Below are 16,539 nucleotides of genomic sequence, written 5' to 3' on the forward strand. Positions count from 1 at the left end.
CTTCTCCAATGGGGATGGGGGAGGGCTTGTATTTTTATGGTTATTAATACCTGCACTCAGTCTTTTAATCTGCCCTATTTGTCACATGTGACTGTCTGACTGCACTGTTTAATCTGGGTATCCTTCAATCTGTCTCGTCCCAGATTAGAAATTAATGAAGGCAGGAAGAGACACATTTGAGTCAGTTATAGTGTAGGGGGGTAAAAGGGATAGGATGAATGGGAGACGAATGTCGTTCATTTGACAGTGCTTTCTCTTTTTTCTACTTCTCCCTGATCCCTTTTCTCTGTGTCTCTGTCTCCATATCTTTTTCTCCATTTCTCTCTCTCTCTTCTCTTGTTTAGCTGCCAGATGTAGCCCATTTTTGCACTGCTCCCCCCAAACAGGCGCACAGCACGTGGGCCCTTTGGTGTGCGGCACCTGTGTAGTGTAATACAGTCAGCAACTGCGTTGTTTATTCCGGATTTGTTTGGTGCGCTTGAAAGCCTTTCTTTGATCCATGCAAAGATTCTTCACTACTTTTCCTTTTTTTCCTGATTCATCCTCAGCCTCCCTCATTTTTAAACGTTAATGCTGTAGCAGTATGGTTACACTGATGGCAGCAGTGGGTTTTTTGGTGGGGGGTGGCTTATTTGGTTTATCTCTTTCTTTCTTTTTTTTTTTGGTTCCTTTTTTCGTCCCAAACCCAAGGGACAGGAAAATGACAGTGACCACTGACGAGCTTGTCAGGTGCCTTGTCAGGGATGTTTTATAACTGTGCGTTAATGTGTTTACATCTACAACTGACGAGAGGCATTTAAAAAAGAATGGCTTAATGAATATTGCATTGGTTGAGTGGACCCCACTGGCAGGCTGGATGCTGGGGTATTGTTGTCTTGAAATTCATGTCTGTTTACTTCAGCTTTTTAAGAAGGTTTAAAAAAAAAACACCTCCAATAGCTACAATATTCTACTATCTGCCCGCCTGATGCTCCCTCTAGACAGTGTTGTCTCTGTACACTGTACAGTTAGTGTACAAATTATTACACAATGACTATTCAGAATGTATGCTTCAGGTGAAAAATATCACATTATTTCCACCTTAGTCAAGATAGTGAGACATAATTTAAAGAGACAGAGAGACAAAGGATGGTGTTTTATACAGTTTAGACATGACTCAGGGAGAACAAATCATTAGAGGCCATTCTTTATGTTGTGGGCCTTCCAGCAATATAGATATGACATGTAAATGTTTGCAAGGGTATAATTTCCTGTTCCTTTTGACCCATTTGTTTCAAGATTACATCCATGATTTTCCTCTTAATTTTGTAAATAGTGGAAGTGTTATCTTCCTCACACTGTGTCTGTATCTCTTGCAGAACAAGTGGGTCAGGAGATTCTTGCCAACCTTCACAGTGACCGTGAGAAGATCCAAAGAGCCAGAGAAAGAGTGAGTACACACGTGCCACCTGCACACACTCATCTGTCTATTTTAGCAAGTGTTTGTGAGACTATAAAGGTGTTACAACTGGTTAACAACACTGACAACATTCACCACCTTCTGTGTGATTTGTTACGTAAACACACAAATGCAAGTCTACACACACAAACATGGAACACACACTGTCATGGGTATGCTTACACTAGTTCACGCAAAGGGTCAGCAGAATTGTATTGACAAGGTACTTAATGTGCTTATTTATTGATATCACTGTAATGTATTGACGTAGATATTTTTAGTCATCACTATCACTTCACAATTTGAAAATAAAAATAATTGGAACATATCTTGCCACATCACATCAAGTGAAATCAGCAAGCTTGTGATTTCTCTAGAATTTTTTTCCCCTTTCTTCTCTCACCTGAATGGGGTTAACTTGCTGCCAGCTGCCATCCTTCCACACCTACCCTCCTTTACTTCTCAACACTCCTCTCTGGTTTCCCTCCCTCCTTCCTTCCCTCAGAGAGCCCCCCGATCCTTAGCACTCCCCCTCCTTACATCCAGCCAGCCAAATAGACAGGTATGCAGAGACAGAAAAGACTAAACACAGGAAGGGGTCTCAGCCCTGTCGGCCCCCTCAACGCAGAATGCTTAAAGATCACAACATGGCAGTGGGCCTCGCACAGGCGATTTCAAAGGAAATCAAACATCTCCTTTCAAAACGGTCCACGGTGTCTACTGAGAGTACCTGCTCTCTCTTTCTTTTGCTTTCTTTTTCTCTCTCCCTTCTTCCCATGAGTCTTCTTTGCTCAACCCCCTCACCCCCAAACACACACACACACACACACACTCAGAGGGCTTTAAAGGCAGTTTGTGGGGCAAGAGTAAAGTAAAAAGAGGCAAAGATGTAAAGACACAGGATGGGAGGGCTGGTTAGCAGCTCTTTTGCATTAAAGAGATGGGAGGAGAAGGAATTATAGTTTTAGCATAAATTGAAATACACATTGAAATACAAATGCATACACATATGTACACCTACAAAAACACACACACACACACACACACACACACACACACACACACACACACACACACACACACACACACACACACACACACACACACACACACAAACCCCTGTGCTCAGCAGGAGGTGTGGCCTTTTGTTTTGCTTTTATGGTACAAATAGAGGTCAATGGAAGGTTTCGACACCGGGTCAAAGCAGTATGCTCCCAACTCTGAAACCCAGAGTGGATTGAAGAATGTGATTTAACCGTTCTTCAAGCTAGCTCATAGAGAGCCCGAGAGCTAGCATGGGGTTAGGTTTTAATAATCGTTCCCTAATATTAGTAATTTATTTCTTTGGATCAATAATTCAAGAGTGTAAAAATATTGATTTGAGGGTAGGAGTTCAAATTTCAGGAAATAAAATATTTGTGTACACAAATTATTAATTTGTTCCCCCAGATGAATAACTCTTGCCCTTAAATTACTAAATCATACTCTCAGATTATTCAAGTTTTCCACTCCCCCCTCTCTTGATCAGGTCAACAGCTTCTCTCTGTGTCACATGATCTCTGCATTTTGTGATCAACCATCTGTAGCCACAAATTCGGCACCATGTATTAAGTAATTTGAGGGCACGTCACACTGAAACATAGCTGCTAGCCCGCTGCTTGGCCTCTCTTCCCTAACTGAGTAGACTTGCCACAACAAGCTATAACTTCAGTTTCAACTGTTAGGATAACTTCATTATTATTCATTTAAGGGAATCAAATATTGTGAGTTCATGCTTCAGTCATTTGAGAGCACAGATTATTAATATAAGAGGATTAGTTGTGTAATTTGAGGGAACAAAATTAGTAATTTCTTCACCTTTATCGTGCTCAGTAAGATTACAAACTTTAATGCTCAAAAAAGAATTACATCTTAGTTTTGTACTTTGTGCTTTTTATCCTCGATGCTTAACCTTTTCCTGTTTCTTTGTTAAATCCCCTCTTTTGGCACTCGATAGATTGAAAGGATATAGATCCGAGACTATTTCAAGTTTTATATGCAAATGTGCTTTATTCTATAATAATGGTAACAGAATATTTATGTATTTTAATCCCAGAGAGTGACCTAGGGTGTCTATGGAGAATTTTCGGAGCTGTACATAAAAAATAAAAGGCAGTAGAAACACCTTCCTCTCTTTCTCCCCATTCAAGCAACCGAAGTTAATTTTAGACAGTCAACTGCACTGAAATTTCCGCTGGTTTCCAATTTCTGTTAAGGCGCAAAGCATGCGATTTGGTGAGAGGCTGTGGAGAGAGGGAGAGGGATGGCAGAAAGAATGATTCAGAGAGAGATGTATTTTGGGAGAAAGTGTGAAGTATCTAGGGGACAGATCTGTGGGTAGAGGCAGACATCAGGCAACTGCAGGACTTGTTGTCTTTGCCAGAGGGCCCAAACCCCAGGTCCCCCACCTCCTAGCCTGTACCACATGTATCCTTGGCTTTGGCAACCTGCATCACACCAGCCTAGGCTGCCAGAGGGTAGGAAGGAAAGATGGAGGAAGAAGAAGAAAGTAGTGGCAAAGGAGGGGTGAGAAGAGTGGGTGAATTGCAGGCAAGAGAGATAACTGCAAGATGAGCCAGAACAAACAGGGAAAAGAGTGATGCTAGAACCATTGTGGAAAAGAGGGAGGTTGGAAGAAGAAATATGAAAGTGAGGAATTAAAAATAGAATACAATATAATACACTGATGAAAAAACACTGAGTGAGAATGACTTTATTGGAAAAGCAGTTATTATCTCAGAGAGAGATGAAGAATGAATGAATGACTCCCAGCTGAGTCTAGAGAGAAACACTCTGCAGTGACTCTTCCCCACAGTCCCGACATCATCCTATAGAAATGAGGATACAGGTAGACGTTAGTGGCAGCTCACTCAGTGCAATGTCAGCATTTTTTTGCCGTCACACTCACATCTTGTTGGGAACATCTCTGCCAATTCCCTTCCCTGTGAAAGTCCCTACACCAGATAAAGAGAGTGGAATGAAAACATTTCTATGACCCCTGAGGAAAAAAGGCAGAGAGAAAGAAAAGAGAGAAGATGGAGCAAGAAAAAGGAAAATATCCAAGGCAATTACCTCTGGATAGCCATGATCATTATTTCAAGTGTGCCTTCAAGGACTCCCTATGCTTGCAGTATACGTCAGAAGTAAAAGGCCCTTCTCACTCTTTTCTCACTGTCTTTCTACACCATTCTAATATTTGCTCTGCAGCAAGATGAGCAGAAGGCCATTACAGTAACATGTCCTCCTAAGTGGGAGTCTGCTGTTGACAACTTCTTTTAAAGTTAAAGAGGTTTTCTATCTATCAGAAAAAACAGCTCACGATGGCTCTAGTTTATAAGACTTCGGGACCTAAAAGTTATAAACAAACATCGATTTTATGCATAGTGGCGCTATTTATGTTTTGGTTTGGTTTGGTTTGGCTTTAAAAGTATATTTGGAAGGGTGGTTTAGTTGGTGGCTGTCTCTAAATAGGTAGGCCAGTAACCTAATGGTAAAAAAGCAAGCTTCTAATCAAAGGATCTCTGCTTCTTCTCTCTAGCTTGCAACCAACTTTGGGTTGAAAGATAAAGTGTCAAACTTTATTCAAATTGCAATCTAGCACGGTACTCAGGTTTAACCTTAATTACTTTTCCTTCTTTCTCTGTCTTTTAATTGTATAATGAGGTGGTCAAAAGTTGTGTTTGAATAACAGTGTATTTTGTAGTCAGAGGAAGAGTTTACAGAGTAATATTCTTTTTAATTTTGACCTTTGTAGTTTCTTCATAGTCTGCATTTAATAACCCATGGAGCTGCTGGGTCAGTATGGAAACTAAAACCTGTCTTTCCCTGGTTCTGTCTCCCCAGCTGAGAGAAACAGACGCCAACCTGGGCAAGAGTTCTCGCGTCCTTACTGGCATGCTGAGAAGGTAAGAGGCAGGTAGGGACATTGTTTCTGCACCTCTCTGTATGTGTCCTGCTCTAACAGTGCTGTGAGCCTGCTCCAATTCATCACCATATGATAACGTTTGTAATTAGATTGTGCAACTTTTTCGTTCCATTTGTAATTAGTCTAAAACACTGTGTTGCTGTTGGCCACATTGCTTTTCACTGCATTATTTTTCCAGAGAACACAGGTGGGGATGGATAAATAAACAAATGACCATATAAATAAATGGATTAATGAATCAATAGATAAATTAATACAAAACCTTTACACTTTAAAGGAAATATAAAAGTTGTTAATGCATTGCAATCAATCACCTGTAGTCACTAGTTAAATTGTGACAGCTGATTTTGACCATTTCAGTGGAATTTTATTTGGATGATATTTATCAAACAACTACTCAACAAAGTGCAACTGCACTTACATGCAATATTTGGGTACTTTTTCTGCAATATAATCAACTCATAATTTTGAGGGTCATGTTCTCTTGTGTGTGTCTGAGCGAACAAACTAACAAACAGTGTGAATGGCTGTTCTGTTACATGCAGTGGGATTGGTGTTAAGTGCCTGGGTAGACTGAGAAAAGAGTAGCCCTACATAGCATCCTACAGTAAAAAGCTGGAAAAGACAAGTGCGCACTGTACATGTCTCCATTCTCGTCTTTCCTCTGTTTTTGCCTTTGTTTTTCAACCCATGTTACAACCCATATTCAACTTGAAGTCTTTGTCTCTCTTCCAGCCCCTAACAATCACACAAACACAAGCATTCACAAGCACATATTTCAATAGTCCTTGCATTATCTAATGCACTCCCTCCTAATACACACACACACACGTGCACACAGTCACACAAACATGCACACACACATATCGTAATATCTTGTCACATCTCGATTTCATAAAGTGCCTGTGTGCCTACCCCTGAACCGTGACGCCACGGTTTTGTTTCTCGCTCCCTTTCTTGTTTTTTTTTTCTCTCCCTGTCGCCCACTGTGGATTTTGATTAAGAGTAATATGTAAATGACATAGACTAAATGTAAAATCCTGGGCCCAGGAAGGAAGTGCCAATTGAAATAAATGCTTCAGTGCCCGTAGACAATTTGCAGGGCGGCTCACAGGGCGGCCAGCAGTTACTAGAGAGGGAAGGCCTGAGAAGGGCTGTGATGCCGACTGTAACCAATATTTCTGCATATGTCTCCATTTTGTCAAGTCTGATTATGGGAAGAGGAGGAGGATTGCGGGGGGGTCAACTCGCCTGGCATGCCACCCAAAGCTGTCCAGAAATCATTCATCATTCCCTCCTCCTTCCCTCCCCTCTTCCCTCCGCCCCCCTCTGGAGCTGGAGTAAATAACACACACTTATTTCAATATTATCATATTAATGTTAAAGTTCAGCTGTCACCTAATGGGAAGACTTAATCAGACGTAGCATTTTAAGAGGCAAGCTGCCGCTCCCCACCACTTTCCAGCCCCCTCTCTTGACGTGCCTTACCTCCTCTGGTTAGCGTCCCGCTAAAATCAGGATTTATGAGCGCTTTCCAAAGTGGGGCCTGGCTGCGAGCCTCTTCGACTACCACCCGCCTTTCTGCTTGATGGGAGCAGCACAATATACGCCCCCCCGCCTTTCTTTAACAAAAAGTCATTTTTTTCTTTCTGTTTCTTCACTGTTTGAATAAAAGAGAGTGTGTTTTGTTGTAAGCTTGTGGGCTGGAAACGCCAAATCTGAAGTCATTTATAATCAGAGATAGAGAACTGAGAGCAAAAAGTAAGTTCAGGATGGTTCAGTGATATCCCACCCCCACCCCCTTTTAGGCAATTCTTCCTCATTTATCCATTCATTTAATTATTTGCCCCCCATGGTTTTCTGCCTTTTGATTAATTGTTTATTTGTGTGCGATGTCAGAGTAATTGTAGTTTCATTACACTGTAGAGAGGTGGGTGGGGGGTAGTTGCTTTGTCATTCTCTGTAACATCTATAGAAATAGTGCATTGCTTTAACTCTACAAACAGTATGTAGAGGACTTTTACAGATAGGTGAGTGAATTAAACTAATACTGTTATATTTTATAATTTCTGCACTTGTGACACAAACCACACATGGACACAGATTATTTTTGGGTTTTATATGCAGGAACTAGCTACAATTGAAAGCCAATGTTTTGTCTTTGTTTAAGCCAAGAGTTTTGGACAATTGCTTTAAATCAGTACCGCAGAGAGAGATATATTGTTTTTTTACAATTGAACTGTGATAGTGAACAGAGCAAAAAATTTTAAGTTAATTATGAATAGTCAAAACTATGGCCTTGATCCATGCCAGACAAGCAGACTTGAGTTTTTAAGTCAAGGGTTGGAAGTATTTATTGTGATCCATAGAGTAAATGGTGTCCTTTTTCATTGTTGGTGTAGTTTGTTTTAAACTCATACCTCTTCTTGAAGTGCCTTTATGGTCTCGTGGATATCACCCCAGCTGAGAAACAATTAGACACTCATTAAGATAGCTGTCAGGGTTCAAGAAAGCCAATTAACTTAAAGACTCTGTGAATATCACTTATTGTAATAAATGTATGAAACGCAAACATCTCAAATAGCTGTTGCTTTGTTTGAAAATTAATCTTTACACATTTCTGACAGTGAAACTCATCACTGCCAATGAGGGTAATTAGTATAAAACACTGTTTATAGGTGCTATTGATTGGCTGGGTTGTGGGTTGACAACTAGTCTCACAAACGTAGCCTCTGTCTCATGTCAGCTCTGTTCATACATAGTGGATGTCAATGGTCTAGTGGTGGGCATCCGGGGCATCCACTCTTAGTTAATTTTTAATCCAATCGTCTGAAATCCTTTGGGTTTTAATTATACCGTGACAGGCACAGTGATGCCAATGAGGCAAAAAGGCAATCCGGATATTATATTAATATCGATGATCATCAAATTATCTGTTGTCATTGCGTGTAGTGCCTGGTTAGTACCACCACCAGACCACTTGTACCACAAAAAAAAGATTTGGCCTTGAAAGATTTTTAGCAACTTTTATTGGTTGCATTCTAATTAAAAGAATTAGATTTTTAGTGTAGATGTCTCGATGATATAGGATACATAAATACTTGCGAAATAAAATATTAACAGCACATTCATCTTATAAACAGGATTAGTACTCGACACCATCGTAGAATAGAAACTCACCAGTCTTAGAATACACTAAATTCGGGTACATTACGAGTGGTGGCCTTAGAAACACAAACTCTGTGTTGCAATCAAACACTTTCTAAGATTACCCCACTGACAGTGAACAAAACGCTGATTTGTTCAGTACTGAACTTACAAAAAATGGTCAAAAAAGACCAAGGGAATGGGTATCTTTAATCATTCAAGGCCTGTATCCGTTCTGTACAATAAAGGACAACTAAGCCTGCTAACATCAGCAAGGATTTAATCCCCACAGACCAAAGTCTTTTTTTATTTGAGACTTGATCAGGCTCACAGATGTTAGATGAACTCTCTGATGTCAAAGAATGTATATACAGTGGGGTCCAAAAGTCTTACAATGGGAAAGTAGTCTTAGACTTTTGGACCCGACTGTATCTAAACTTTAATCAGTGGGTTTTCTTGTCAACTAATTGGTCTTCATTAATCCTCAATTTAATCGAGTTTGATAGACGTGGATTTGGTACAGACAGATCTGGTAAGCATTAGAGGCTCACAGTGTGGATCACTATATCTGATTAGAGAAGCCACAAACCTCTTTATAAGGTCTCTGTTGTTTCCATAGCACTTTGACACTATGGCTTCTTGTAAATACAGAATGGCCTTGTGGCTGTACTGTGAGCGTTCCTGCTGCTATACCGAACATCTCAAGCATCTCACCCACCACAGTCAGAGCAGTTGGGAATGGGATGCAGCTCCAGACCCAGTTAGGACCACTGGGGTTCTTGGCAGCTTCATGGAAGGAGGGGGCACAGTGAAGGGCAATGAAGCAGGGAGGACGAAGGGGGGAGGATGTATATTTTGAAGCAGAGAGGTTGTCTTCTCTCGCTGGCAGCTGATCCCACATGCAGGTGGTCGACTCAGTCGCCAGGCAGATCAAAAAGTCAAAGCCCTGGGTGGACCTCTCTTTGAAATGGGAATGGGGCCTAGATATCAGACAGAAAACATAAGCAAGCTCCCAGCCACAGAACAGCTCTATATTCATGGCTAGAACTGGCAGTAGCGACGGGCAGGCAGGATGGACAGAGCCTCAGTCTTCAGAGGAGGACTCATGCACACTCTGGACACTGATTAAGAGATCAGCCCATAAGCCGGGGTGAGGATGATGCTGTAGCTCACAAGCTAATGCAGCCACACTGTTACCAAGACACTAACTTTCTTTCTTGAAATGTGTTTCAATAAGCTGCTATAATGTGTGACTAGGTTCATTTCTCTGATTTTACACAGTACTTACACATAGCAAGTTCAGTGCAAATATACAGATGGGTGACAATTTAAAAGAAAAACCTGAAAAATTAGTGGAGAAACAGGATGACAATGCCCCCATCCATAGGGCACGAGAGGTCACTGAATGGGTTGGTGGGTGTCTAAATGTTGTGAATGATATGCTATTCGCAGTCACCAGATCTCAACCCAATTGAACACCTATGGGAGATTTTGAGCTGACATGTTAGACAGCATTCTCCACAACCACCAAATGAGGGAATATCTTTTGGAAGAACAGTGTCCATCGCTCCAGTAGAGTTCCAGGATACTTGTAGAATCTATGCCAAGGCAAACTGAAGCTCTTGTGGCACCACATGGTGGAATTGCACCTTACTAAGACGTGTTGTATGTTGGTTTTTCCTTTACATTATTACCGGTCTGTAGTACAGCTAACTAAGAGCAACACTCTGAATCCTGTTATAATGTTGATCTTTTACTGAAATGGAAATTAAACCTATTCATATGACTAATTGGCAGAAAAAGACAAGGTATAAGTTATCCTTACCTATGGGATAATCAAAAGTTTCCTGCCTGCGTTATTCACAGGAAACTGGAAGTTTGGAGATAGGAACTTTTGATTCCTTACTATCTATAGGTTTTACCTGACCTGTACTATTGGAAAAAATATATACTCTCTCTCTATCCGTGTGTCTGGAATATTAACTACTGGAATATGTAGGTCACATAATTAATGGAATTCAACTCTACCAGTGTGCTTCGCAGGGATCGGAGTCTTGGGGCCCTCTTGAAGTCTTGTTAGGAAGTTGAACAAAAAGATTAAATTTTTTTTAATTGAAGTAGAAAGATGGGACAGATTGCAGTTGAGATGTTTTTCTTCCCCTCATTTTCCATTTTTTCCATTTTTCCTTTTTTCATTTATTTATTTTTTGTTGCCCTGTTTTAGAGAAAAGAGGAGAGGAAAAATAATGGTGGTGGTGGTGGTGGTTGTGGTGGTGGTGGGGGGGCACGCTAGGCTGTCCAGGAGAGGCAGCTCAGTGGAGCAGTGGCACAGTGGAAGGCTTTCTGTCACTATGTTCTATCTGTGTAGATCTACCATCACATGCAACATGCATTTAAATCATACATACTCATTTATTTTTTCTTATTCTGTTTCGACAGAATATTGGCATATACTCCATGTCTATGACATTGTGTAAGACATGTTTGCCCTACTTAACATTCTATTTTACTTTGTATTACAGCTGAACTCATCACAGTAGCCATAGCCGAGCTTCGTGTTTTCTGTCCCGAGAGTGGCAAATCACTCCCAGTGGATCTCAATCTCTCTGATCTCCTCTCCATGTTGCTGCCACGATAATTCCATGTTCTACATTTAAACGCATTCCCTTTGCTTTGCAATTTGTTCAGCCTGGCATCATTACCACCCCACTCAACCCCCACTCCCCGCCCCCATATTGCTGTATCCCTCTGAGTCAGTCCTATCCCTGGCCTTTTCTGCCCCCTCCAGGGAAGCATCCTGTGTTTTTTATGTCCAGTCTGTGTTTATTCTGGCAAAGGAGCAAAGTGCCAAAGCATGAATTTTATCTGTCCCCTCCGCAACCTCTAGCTAAACTTTTTACATATCAAGAAGAGCGCAGCTGTTGTGTGCAAGTGCATGCATGCACATTATGGGTATATTCAGTGGATTAAGGATAGTGTGTTAGCCCGCTGGAAGAAGATATTTGGTGTTAGTGATGGTAGTTCTAACTTTTGGCAGACAAGAAAGTAGTACTGGAAGACCTTTCTGGATTTTGAGGCTCATTTGCTATAGTAAGGAAAGCAAACATAGGTTTCTTAAGGCAAATTACATCTGACCATACACACTGTACTCTTACTGAACGTATATGCAGACACCCAATGTAGTATGTGCAGTGGGGCAAAAACATCTGTTGTCAGTGCTGTTGTCCAGATCCATGAACATGGGCGTCATGATTACATTGGGACTTGAACCCCCGCTCTCCTATAACTCATACCTGTAATATCATCCAGAGTTAGAGAGATCGGATGTGTGAATGTCATATGATATTTTACGCCATGTTGAATATGGGAGAATGAAGATGTAAGTATCCCCTATGAAAGTAAGGGATAGATAACAGTCAGTGGGTTATCTTATATTGAGAGGAGTCTTTTACAAGAAAATATGATTAATTCATTTTGATATTAAACAACAGTTTTATTTTTATCAGGCTATTTTACTTTTTTGTTTTGAATGTCAGGTAAGCATCTTTAAAATTTGCACTTTTGCCATGTTTGGAGATAGGAGATACTTTCTAATGTTCTTGTGTGTTTGTGTGTGTGTGTGTGTGTGTGTGTGTGTGTGTGTGTCTGTGGCTACAGGCTGCTGCTGGGACAATGACAGGGTGCGCCTCAGCCTCATTACTCACTGCTCCTGAGCCAAGCAAGCACCACTGCCACCTCTCTCTCTCTTTCACTCTCCCTCATGCTTTATCTCTGTCTTTTTCTCTCTTCCACCACCTCGCCCATTAGAGAGTGCTGATGGAATGTTTTTTGCAGAAAGGAAAATATATACACACACAAGCCTGGGCTGTAGAGGAAGGGATTGTTGACAAGGGCAAAGACGTGTTGTTGTTTTATATAAGGGATGCATTTGTCTGTTGAAGACTGACTCGCTTAACTGGCTGCCAAAGCTCCCTTTTTCTCTCAACATATCTCCTTCTCTCTGTTATCCAGCCGATGGCAGCTTCTGTTTTTTGATAGGTCAGGGCATAGTTGAATTGTAATCATTTCAAATGTGTTGGTGAAGAAATTCTTTAGATTTTTTAAAACCAAAGTCATGTTTAAAAAAAAAAAAGTCAAAGTTGGAGACAGCTAACTTTACAAAGTGGTAAATAGTAAATGCTTTCTAATTCTTTTTAAGGTAGGTGGAATTCAAAATCAAAGCACAACAAGCAAAAACTACATTCTTATTTTGAGTCAACCTGCTATATCAGCACAATCAGCTACCACCTAGTCCCTGAACTGGGCATTGATGCTGAACTTCAGCATTCCAACAAAAAACACTTTTTGCACCATCACTTCTCCAAATGCTCTAGGGTCAGCCCGCCACGACATTGAGGTGATGCTTCGTTCAACCTCGTTCATCTCATCCTAGTTGATAGAACTTCTTTTTTCCCCTCCTTTAACCCTGACAGACTGTCGTTCTGACGAGATGACTGGAGATCAGTGGCGCTCTCATCCCTTGAAGTGGCTCCAGGTGTCACTCCAAGGGTACCCGCCCTGTTTGATCTGCCGTCGAGCGCCTGTCGGGCCATGGCACCCTCTGATTTCCCCGTCAGAGGGGAAAGAGGCTCTCCTGTCCAAAAGTTCCACTGCTACTTTTGAGTGACAGCAAGGGAGCAGGATTTGCGGCCATAGAGCAAACCATAGCCATAAACGTTGGGGAATGGAATCTTCCTGTTGTCATAATTCCCTAGCTCCCGGTTAGCAGCCATAGGGAACACTCTCACGCACCCTCTCGTGGGAGCATTGTATAGAGGTGATCTTGATTTGATATGCCAGGCCCCAGCAGTCTAACCAATAGAAAAAGACACCAAATAAACATCAGATAAAACTAAACCATTTTCACTGATCATGCTGTGGGCCTTGTCTTAAGAAAAAAAACATCCTCTCAAACATCTTCAGATGCTGTCCAAAGGAGGTCCCTGTCTTCACTGAGAAGCTGCAAAAACAAAAAGGACAGATGAAACAAAATTGAGGAATGGAGGTATATATGTCTTTTAAGCGTACATAGATGCCTGTGTCCTTCTGCCCTTACATTTTTCCCCCACCTACTGTGAGCTTCTGTAGAAATTACAGGTGAGATCTCAGACTGTGGCAGGGCCTGCCTTTCGTCTGGAGGGAGCAGGGGGAAGGGTGGGGGATATGAGAGGGGAGAAAAGACTGAGGAGGAGAGGAAAAAGAGATTCATGCTTTGCAGTTCTGCTGTGTTGTTTGTGGATTGACTCTTCCCTTTGTGTGTCTGGCAATAACTTATTCAGCACAGGGCCATTCATCCAGGGGTTGAGCGCGGGCGTCCGTCAAGACGGAAAATAATGAGGCGACAGCAGCGCAGAGGATAGCTTTCTCTCTCCGCCTAGGTCGCCCCCCTCCTCCTTCTACTCCTCCCCCCCTTCTCCATCTCCTCCTCCTCCTAGCCTCCCATTATCAGCCGATTTAAATAGATAATAGGGGGCCTTCTTCAGGACATTTTGAAGCAATTAGAATCTATCACATTGTCTCTTCTCTGACTGTTGTTCCCTCCCAGCAAGCCATTGTGCATACTTCTTGGTATACTATGCAACAGCTGCCTGGAATATTGTGGAATGCCACTGCATTACTGGCTGCCAGTATTTGTGTCAAGAAGGAAAAGGGGCTGTTTTGTAATCTATATCTTGCAATAGGCTCTATACCCATGTACGCATGTCATCTATTCCATCTTTAACTATGCGAGAACATGGGATCCCTTTGCCATGATAAGTTGCCCTCAGGCTGCATTGCTTTCCAGGAAAAAGTGGCTTCTGCCCAAACACTTGCACTGTACATACCTTCCCTTCACTTTCAGTGAGCTCTAATTTGATTCTTCCTCTCGCAATCTCTGTGCAGTCCATTTTGTTGGCTAAGGACATACAGTTGCATACAACAATGGAAAGGGAAGACCTCAGCCCCATGTGCTCTTGAACTACATTAATCCAAATTATTACAGCTGATAACCTAAAAGGAGTATGTCCAATGGGGCTTAAAGTCCTAGATTGCTACAGTGTATAGTTTTATTCCTATCAAAGATATCGAAGTAGTTTTTGAAAACAGTCTCAACAAAATAAGTCAACTGTCTAAGTCATGTTTGCATCAAGATAGATGGTTAAGTATAGTTTTTGCTGTTATTGTCGTTGCTTCTCAGATCTCTCTTTGGCAGGGTGTAAGAGCTTGAAATATTTACAAATGCTGAATTTTGCCTGCTTTTTTTCTTCTTTTTAATATTTTCTTCTAACCCATCAATCATTTACTGCGCCTGTGTTTGTCTGTATCTCATCCTAACAGACCCCCAGGATGGTGCAATGAAACAAAGGCAGTACATTGTTGCCATGTTGTTGATGGCATAAAAGATCCCCTTTATCACAATGGGCAAAACAATAAAAAGAGGACCACTTTTTTCAAGGAAGCAAAAAGGTTGAAAGGCAAGGCATTTGTAGGCATCAGGATTCAAGAGTTGCTCCCGTCAAAATACTTCAACAGCATCTTGGTCCCTTTTCTAAGCAAAAAGCTTCTAACCTTGAGTACTTTTATACTAAAAACAAAAATAGAATTTTTGTTGTATTTTATTTTTTTTCTGTCCCAGAGCCTGGAAGGCAAAGGACATATCCCATCACCCCACCCATCCCTTACTTTGGTTTGGTGGTGCTTGCTGTGAAGGGCATTCCATGTTGTGTAAAACACAACAGTGTTGGCAAGTACTGTAGAAAACAGAGCTTTGAAAATATCTTATTTGCGAAATCCAATCTCACAATGCAGTCTACTATTACACAAAAATTCAATTTCAATTTGAATTTGCTCTATTGTCATATAAAAATTGGTGTGATTTTTCTGCTGACAAAATACAAGCGTTTCAGAATAAATAAATAAAAATACAGCAAAAGAAGAGATGACATAGTGTAAAGTAAAATTGTGCCTTTTAAGAAATAACTGATGTTCAAACAAAGACACCATAATTTTTCAGTGCATTCAAAAAGTATTCAGACCCCTTCACTTTTTTCACATTTTGTTGTGTTGCAGCCTTATGCTGGAAATGTTTAACTTAATTTTTTTCCCTCATCAGGCTACACTCAATAACCCATAATGACAAAGCGAAAACAGAATTTTAGAATTTTTTGCAAATTTATAAAAAGGAAAAACTTAAATATCATATTGATATAAGTAGGACCCTTTGCTTAGTACTTAGTTGAAGCACCTTTGGCGGCAATTACAGCCTCAAGTCTTCTTGGGTATGACCCTACAAGCTTTGCACACTTAGATTTGGGGATTTTCTGCAATTCTTCTCTGCAGATCCTCTCAAGCTCTGTCAGGTTGGATGGGGACCATCAGTGGACAGCCATTTTCAGGTCTCTTCTGAGATTTTCGATTTTACGTCAAGTCAGGGCTTTGGCTGGGCAACTCAGGGTCATTCACAGAGTTGTCCCTAAGCCACTCCTGTGTTGTCTTGGCTGTGAGCTAAGGGTCATTGTCCTGTTGGAAGGTGAACCTTTGGCCCAGTCTAAATCCTGTGTGCTCTGGACCAGGCTTTCATTAAGGATATCTCTGTACTTTGCGCCATTAATTTTTCCCTCAACCCTGACCAATATCCCTGTCCCTGTTGCTGACAAACACCCCCACAGCATGATGCCACCATGCTTCACCGTTGGGAGGGTATTGGGCAGCTGATGAGCAGTGCTTGGTTTCATGCAGACATGATGCTTGATCCCTGGCCAAACAGTTCAAACTTGGTTTCATCAGACCAGAGAATCTTGTTTCTCACAATCTGAGAGTTCTTTTATTGCTTTTTGCAGACTCCAAAGAGGCTTTCATGTGTCTTTCACTGAGGAGAGGCTTCCCTCTGGCCGCTCTGTCATAAAGCCCAAATCGGTTTAGTGCTGCAATGATGGTTGTCTTTCTGGAGATTTCTTCCCATCTCCACACA

General features: G+C 41.4%; 1 protein-coding gene across 6 annotated transcripts in view; it reads left to right on the forward strand.

Annotated features, from left to right (window-relative positions):
- Nucleotides 1-16,539, forward strand: part of vti1a (vesicle transport through interaction with t-SNAREs 1A) — a 119,778-nt gene that overhangs the window by 76,071 nt on the left and 27,168 nt on the right. For 2 of the 6 annotated variants that reach the window (XM_040135339.1, XM_040135340.1), the window contains 2 exons: nt 1,359-1,429; nt 5,321-5,382. The exons of 2 other annotated variants lie outside the window; for them this stretch is intronic. In XM_040135339.1, coding sequence (XP_039991273.1) covers nt 1,359-1,429; nt 5,321-5,382 — 133 coding nt within the window. Of the gene's footprint in view, nt 1-1,358; nt 1,430-5,320; nt 5,394-16,539 lie in introns of all 6 variants that reach the window. 2 more of the 6 variants (XM_040135341.1, XM_040135343.1) reach the window with 1 other exon arrangement.

Source organism: Xiphias gladius, chromosome 9 (assembly GCF_016859285.1).
Source record: "Xiphias gladius isolate SHS-SW01 ecotype Sanya breed wild chromosome 9, ASM1685928v1, whole genome shotgun sequence".
Taxonomy (NCBI): Eukaryota; Metazoa; Chordata; class Actinopteri; order Istiophoriformes; family Xiphiidae; genus Xiphias; species Xiphias gladius.